The 7,533-nt window shown below is 48.6% G+C and overlaps 3 protein-coding genes across 3 annotated transcripts; 2 read left to right on the forward strand and 1 right to left on the reverse strand.

Moving 5' to 3' along the window:
• Positions 1–576: 576 nt before the first annotated feature.
• FSUBG_14011 (uncharacterized protein) lies at positions 577–1,026 on the forward strand (the record flags this gene model as incomplete). Its single annotated transcript, XM_036678962.1, has 2 exons — positions 577–658; positions 746–1,026. The coding sequence occupies 2 exons, from the start codon at positions 577–579 to the stop codon at positions 1,024–1,026; spliced, it is 363 nt and encodes a 120-aa protein (XP_036530526.1).
• A 704-nt stretch (positions 1,027–1,730) lies between these two features.
• FSUBG_14012 (uncharacterized protein) lies at positions 1,731–3,327 on the reverse strand (the record flags this gene model as incomplete). The annotated part of the gene is made up of 3 exons (XM_036678963.1): positions 1,731–1,828; positions 1,887–2,720; positions 2,835–3,327. 3 exons carry the CDS (start codon positions 3,325–3,327, stop codon positions 1,731–1,733), a joined length of 1,425 nt encoding a protein of 474 aa, XP_036530527.1.
• A 1,082-nt stretch (positions 3,328–4,409) lies between these two features.
• FSUBG_14013 (uncharacterized protein) lies at positions 4,410–7,238 on the forward strand (the record flags this gene model as incomplete). The annotated part of the gene is made up of 1 exon (XM_036678964.1): positions 4,410–7,238. One exon carries the CDS (start codon positions 4,410–4,412, stop codon positions 7,236–7,238), a length of 2,829 nt encoding a protein of 942 aa, XP_036530528.1.
• Positions 7,239–7,533: the final 295 nt, after the last annotated feature.

Below are 7,533 nucleotides of genomic sequence, written 5' to 3' on the forward strand. Positions count from 1 at the left end.
AACCAAAGGTGTTATTCTCTCGTCAAGTCTGATATCGTGAAAAACCAGAGCCTCAGTTGGAGGTGGTGGTAAGACTGACAGGTGTTGGTTGCAACTTATTACACTTCGCCAGGCACAAGGTTACCTCGCTACTGTCACCTCCAATGAGCAGCCCTCGGAACTCACAAGGCAGGTAATTAGAGTACACCATTAAATCCATTGAGTTCACTCCAAGACATGTAGCCTACATAGTCTCCTCAGCCCGGGCCGTGTAAGCCAAAGTTCCCGCTGGCCGCAAACTCGGTGTACTTATGTCCAATAAGATAAGGTAGGCCTCCCCTAGCGGGCATTTTTACACTTCCGACCAACAAACATGGCCAACCAAATACCAATAACATGACTTCTAACCTCCAATTGAGGGGTCGACCGTGCCAAGAGGTTGCGAGAAAGCCTACTCAAGGTGTCATTTCAAGCCATGCCGAGAGTATATGAGACATACCTAGAGAAAACAACAACAGAGTATAAAATGAAACGCTTCGTCTGAGAGTTTCTTTGTAAACGCACCCTCTTTCCAATCCCATTTACAGCGTCTAGTTCATGAGTGATACTCAATCGCTTCCCCAGATTCAGGACGAGCCTACGGAATTAAGTTTCGTAGGCTCGGACAATTCGCTCAGCCGTAAGTTAAGAGTGTCAGGCTCGAGTCATTATGCTTGGGGAATACTCCACCAACCGCTGTACTGACGTTGCACCGCCCTGTATCTAGATTGGCCGCAGGATCTCGTTTCTCTTGGCCCTTTGATGGACCAAGAAGATGTCCTTGGCTTGGCTATGAACTCCGCACCTACAGCTGTGGACGACTTCTCCGACTTTGACTTCGCAGCGCCGATTATCGGGATGGATTCGCATCTCAGCGATGTCGAAGCAGCTCAGTTCGATCTCTCATCCTCGCCTGTATCTCTTCTCGATCTTCCTGAATCCGCATATGAGGTGATTCCAGGATATGTATCGCTCTCTGGCTCCCCAGACCCCACATCCACTCTATAGAGTGCGGATTCTGTAGGCAGCCAGTCAAACGACACAGTGCTTGATTCATTCTCTCCCGTGGTTTTAGGAAGTGATAGAACTCAGATACAATCTTTTGACCTCATCTCTCCAGTCTTTAGTTCTCCTCCTGCTGAGACCCCGACAGATAATAGTTCATGTTCAGAAACGAGCAGCAAGCAAAGGTTCGAAGAAGATACCGTCACTCGTTTGAAAAGTGACGAGTTCACAAGAAATGGAATATTTTTTTGCAACTGGCCCAAATGCGATAAGTCTTTTGACGAGAATCGCAAGCGGAAGTGAGTCTTTTGATCCTTTGATTCTCTATGTCCACGTTGCTAACGAGAACTCAGCAATCATCTTCGGACTCATACCAGACCTGTTCACTGTTCCTGGCCTGGCTGTAGCTACACAGATGCTTGGCAGAAGGACATGAAACGGCACTTTAAGACTCACCGCTCCCAGAAGACCTTCCAGTGTTTGTTATGCAATGAGTGGTTCACCAGGAAGTGCAACTTGAGTAGACATGAGCGGGAGGCACATCGTGGAAAGAAGAGGGAGAGGAAGCGCCGTAGCTAGCCGGTCCTTTTAATAGCTTGCACCGAGAGCAAATTCAATTTCGTATTCATCCGTTGCTGGTTTCTTTCTAAATTTACAAAATGTTAATGGTAGTATAACTAAAATCTTAGATATATACTCCTATCACTTCAAGCATCCAATCCTACGCCTCCATCCGACTCGCTATCGCTATCGTCGTTCTCATCGCTAGATTCATCTTTGTGTATTTGTGCCAATGAGGCAGAATCTGTGAGTGGTGATGTCAATATACCGTTCGACACTGGCGTAAGCTTTGATAAACTCACCGTCACTCCATCCATCGTCAATTCCCAAGACTTCGTCAGCCTCAACCTCGCCAAGGCTTGCAGAGCTCATAGTCTCGGTGATATTCGTCACAGAGTCAGGTTGCCATGGGGCAGGCTGTTGCTGAGTTTCAATCTGCTTTTCAACTGCTGTACTCAGCTCACTGCTAAGCATCCCCAAGGCTTTACGCTGATGCGGCCAGTGCTCATTCTTCCATCCGCCTGGCAACTCAATAGGTCTCCAGTTCAGGTATGCTTTCTGATGAGACTCGGGTTCCTCGAATTTTCCAGGGTGGTGTCTAAAGTAGAATTTGCAGCATAGACATGCAAGCTTACTGCATGCTATGTAACGATCGCTACCGACAAAGCTGCGTTGGTTACGATGAAATTCTTCTAGTACCTGAATCTCTGAGTGTACAAGCACTTGGCCGTTATCTTCGCTGTACATGGATCTAATGGCATCTTCCAGTTTTAGTGGCCCATCTAAACGAGCGAGATATCTCTGCATATCCTCAAGGCGGGGATCCCCAGGCTGTAGTATCCTTTTCAAGATCGAGTTGAGGTTCCTGAGCCCATCCGCTGGTGGAACAATTGCTGGGGTAGGAGCTTGAACTTTCTTGATCTGATAAGAGTTGAACAGTGGTCCTAACTTGAGGAAATCATCAATCAGGAGCGCTGGTATGCGGATTCTTTCGGCAAGACGACCTATCAAATGTCGGACTGCCTTGACGTTCATCGCAGTTTCTTGAGGCGCAACGCCAAGTTCGCTACTCAGAGACCTAATAAGGCTTGACATCTGAAAATCATGTCGAGAATTGTAAGCAGTTTGACAAAGGGCTAGAGTGTCGGTATTAGTATCAGAGAATCGAGGTAGCCACTCAAGGAGGGATCTTCTTTCTATGGACATCCTTGGTTAGCCATGCCTCTTCCTGTTGTTATGACTTAACTTACCAGCTCCTTGGACAGCTGTGGCATCTTCTTGCAGATACTTTTCACAATAACGAGTAGCCCGCCATAACAGCTTGCACTCTTTCTTCAGCCTTGGGGCTGCAAAGTCAATGCATTTCTTTGTCAACTTCTGTCTCAGCCTTTCTCGTTCTTCCTCGGTCCCTTTCGGGTCCGTTTGTAGCTGTTGAAGAATATCGTTCAGGAACAGGATGACTTTATTGTGTGGCGTGAAGTTCGCAGCAACCCAGAGAATAATCTCGTTTGTCTGGGATTCTAGAGCAATTGAAGTAGTAGTGTCTCCGCCCTTTCGATAATCGCAGATGAAACACAAGTTTTTGAGGAACCTGCGTCTGATACCTCGAACATCAGTTGGAGCATGGGCGGTGACCATGTGAGGGCCATCAATGCCTTTGAGTATATGGAACAGTGCAAGATTCTCAAAAAGACGTGAGAGAATCTTGTCGTATTTGTCTAGACGAGGCGGTCCAACGCCCATGGTGTTGATAGTCAATGCAGGAGTATGGATAAAGTAGTGAGAACCCTCTAGGAAAGGGAGGTAGGGCTCTGGTTTATATAATGTTGCTTCGCTCTGTTATTCCATTTTGACTTTTAGTTGAGGGCGTATAGCCGTGTGTTTGTACCCTCCATTTCATGTTGGTTGGCTTCCCGTTGTAAGTCTAAGGCAGAATGGGCCGAGTGTGGTCTACATTGAGGCTGGGTTGCCCTTTGACTTCACAAAGCACAGAGAAAGTGAGAAAACCACGAATAACATTCCGGGGCGCATATGGGAGAGTGTGCACATTTCAGCAAAAGAAACCTGCACATCGATGACATTCGGTGAAAGGGGAGTATCTCCAAGCCGCTGCATAGCCAAACTTGTTGGATCTGTGCCAAGTAAATGAGCCTTCTCCAGGGATGAATTGTATTTTGATTCTTCAACACGCTTTTATATTTCCTCCCTTGTTTCCAATTGACACAGGAATATCTGAGCCCATTGCTTCTATCATGTACCCATGTTTCAACCAAACCTTCATTAGAGTATGGACCTGCTGTTCAATCCGATGGATGGATGTCTTGACTAAAACAATGTACGATTTGATAGTGGGCCAACCCCCTGTAGTCTATAGCCTTCAGACGCTGGCACTTCTGGACTACAAGTCAGCGGGCATAACGGTAACGACCAAGTTCAGTTACATTGCTATAGGTCAAAAGAAAAGATATAAACTTCTCCTCTCCTTTTCCATCTAAAGTGCTTGTTTCCTCCCGATGAAATGATACGTGCTCCCGAGGTATTGGGACTATCACCAAACATGGAACGAATGGACAGTGCTTCAGTTGACCAGGACAGGGCTGATGGCGCTAGATGCGGAGCGAACTCCGCTAAATCTCAATCTGGTTGGCTCATCGAGCTTTGGCGTGATGCAAGAGCTTCGCCAAACAGGTCCACTTCGGGAAAGTCGAGAAATTCCATTGCCATGGATTATTATTAGGCGTACTCACTCAGTCATACTTGAACTTTTCTTTCCTTGCATCATTCTCATCTCCAGGTCCCTCGTCGCCCAAGGTAGCTCGCCCACCATGCCTTCGCTGGACAGGCTGCCAAACGAGGTCCTCTGTAATATCGCCGGCTTCTTGGTCAAGAAATATGATATAGCTAGCTTATCACGAGCCAACCGACACTGCTACGATATCGCCAGCCCGATTCTCTGGAAACGCGAAGCTCGATCGGATAGACCGGGTGCCATACATTGGGCTGTCGAAAAGGGAGACGTCAATATCTTGCGCCGCGCTCTTGAAGCTGGCGTCGACGCCTCACGGGTGGCCTTCACCCACCGACCCAAACCGCGCATCGCCGCTAAGCATAAGTGGTACAACTATCATTCGAATTACTACGACGACCCTGTTTGGAGGGATCAGGACGATGACCACTCAGTTGACTTGGACGCATCATATGTCACACACGACATGTGCGATTGCTTCGAAACCGGTTGCGACGACGGCATATTCAGCGATTGCAGATGGGAGCCCATACATGTTGCCGCGAGTAAGGGACGGATCGATATGATCGAGATTCTCCTCGATGCGGGTGCTCCTATTGATGCCCCTTCGTGGGGCGTGTGCTTGTGTCGTCCACATCTGCCCATGGAAGCCTTCACCGAGTCTCCAGCTGTTGATGAAGGAGAGCTCGAGGATTTACATGGGGGGAACTGGACACCCTTACATGTCGCCATATGCCATAATCAAATCGAAACGGCAAAGTTTCTGTTGAAACGTGGAGCGTCGCCGGTCATTTATCAGGGAATAGACTTTGAGCTGGAACCGCTCGCATGGCGACAGGATGACACCCCGGTGGACTCGAGCAGATTCAAACTCACCGCACTACACCACGCTGCGAAATGGAACATGATGGATCTCATCGAGTTTCTCATTGACGAAAAATACCAAGAAGACATCGATGTCGAAGGACCGTTTATGGGAACACCACTATTTCAAGCAACATGGCATGGACACTGGGACACCGTAGTCCCATATCTCCTTGAACATGGTGCCGATATAGATAAGAGACTCATTGAAACGGGGTTGACACCCCTCATGATGGCATGTTTCTCACGTCGCTTCGATGACGCCGCAAGACTCGTTGATTTGGGTTCAAATGTCACGACATTATCTGTACATCAATTCAGTATTCTTCACCTGATTCTCGGACCTCGTCACCTCCGGCCAGAAGACTTTTTCGACCCCCTCGGACCTCCTCCGAAGCAACCTAGCAAGGTCTCCGAGGCCGAACTCATTCAGAAATTCATCACTAAGGGTTTCGATGTCGACGCACGTGAAACTCTTCTTGGAATGACGCCGTTGATGGTGGCGAGCGCGAGCTGCAACACAGATGCAATGCAGGCACTGCTCGAAGGCGGTGCCAATGTCAACGCGGTGGACAATGAAGGTCTGTCTGCGCTTGCGAGGGTCGGTGAAACTGCCGAAGGCTCTGCTATTCTGGGTTTGTACGATTCTGCCAAACTGCTGCTTGATGCAGGAGCAACATTGGAAGATTCGAGAGACGAGATCACTCCACTCAACATTATCTGCACACGGCAATGTGAACCCTACTTCAACCGTGAATGGGATAATCAGCACGCGACTCTAGCCAAGCTTCTCATTGAGCATGGTGCTGACCCAAACGAAAAGGGTGTTGCTACCAGCCGTCCATTCACAGAGGCCATCATTCATGGGAACTTGAACATCGCTAGAGCGATCATTGAGAACGGGGGGCGGCCAGAAAAGGGCGATCTGGAAAGACTTCTCTCGATATTCGTTCACGAACCGTATGATGATGGAAAGACGGATTTCATTTTGCACATCGATTACGCCAAGTACGGCATCTCAGGTCCCTCTGAGGGCTTCTTGGTGGATCTTTTAAAAACAGCTCTGAACAAGCAGCTCTGGACACGAGCCGCCGACCTGATGAGGTCGGTCCCAACCCCGAGCGTGTTCCGTAAGGGGTTAATCTACCGGTGCTTGGAGAAGCCTTCTCCGATTGCTGACGAGCCATCAAGCCTGATTCAAGTGCTTCTTGATCGCGGCCAGGACCCGAATGAGCTGTTCGAGGGCGAGCCACCGTTGTATTATAGTTTCAGATCCGGGTCTTGTTGGCGGACAACACCTGTTCTTGTAAATGGGGGCGCCGACATCCATATGCCTACAAAGGCCATGCCTGATGGTGCTTTCATGTATACCATAACTCATGACTATCAGCCACAGACATGTCAACTTCTCGCCAAACATCCGCACGCGTTGCGCGACAAACCAGAGAGGCTACATCGAGAATGTTGGTCATCTCTCATACGCTGGGAGCCCCATCCAAGCAGGGTTCTAGTCGGAAGATCAGATGATCGTTTACCAACACTCAACTGGGCATTTACCAGCCGGCTGCTTTCAGCTGGTCTCCGAACTGATGTCGCAACGCTTGATGATGAAGATGTCAAAGAACTCGTGAAGCAAGCGATTCCGAAAACCGAGGTCCTAAAGGTCGAGGGGCGAAAGGTCCTGGAGGCCTTCGACATAGCCTATGTGGAACCCTCGGAGATGGAGATGCTCACTGCTAACATTGGAATCAAGGATGATGGCGAGGACGAGGAAGGGGAAGACTTTGAATTTGGCTCTGTCAGTGATGAGATTGACGATCATTCAGATTACTATGACGTCGATAGCGATGGAGTTCCATTTGAGCTCTTCCCTCCCTACATAGGCGGAGGGGATGGGGATGAAGACGAAGAAGATGAAAATGATGAAGGGGAGCAAGATGGGGAAGACGAATGGGGTGAGGGAAACTCGAGTGATTTTGATGACTATGATGATGGAGCTCCCATACCGATACCAGCCCCTCTGTTGTTTGGGTTTCTGATGTAAGTTGATATTTGTTAAAAGGGACGGTCTAATGTCGTCGTATGTGCTTCATGATGACTGGGCAGAGTAGGGTTGGGTTTATTTTATGATAGGTATGGTATGATTTATGGGCTGGCGCTTTACGGATGGTAGATACCTAGGTAGACGGATTGTGGGACGGCATCACGGTCTGGGGCTCGACATTCAAGCAATATGGGTGGAACGACATTCTGCGATGAATATCAGGGCAACGTATTTCATTTTAGTGTAACATATGGCTAATGGGGTCTCGTGGAGCAACGAGCAAAAGGTGTTGGTT

The sequence above is a fragment of the Fusarium subglutinans genome (genome assembly GCF_013396075.1).
Source record: "Fusarium subglutinans strain NRRL 66333 chromosome Unknown NRRL66333_c0000468, whole genome shotgun sequence".
NCBI lineage: Eukaryota > Fungi > Ascomycota > Sordariomycetes > Hypocreales > Nectriaceae > Fusarium > Fusarium subglutinans.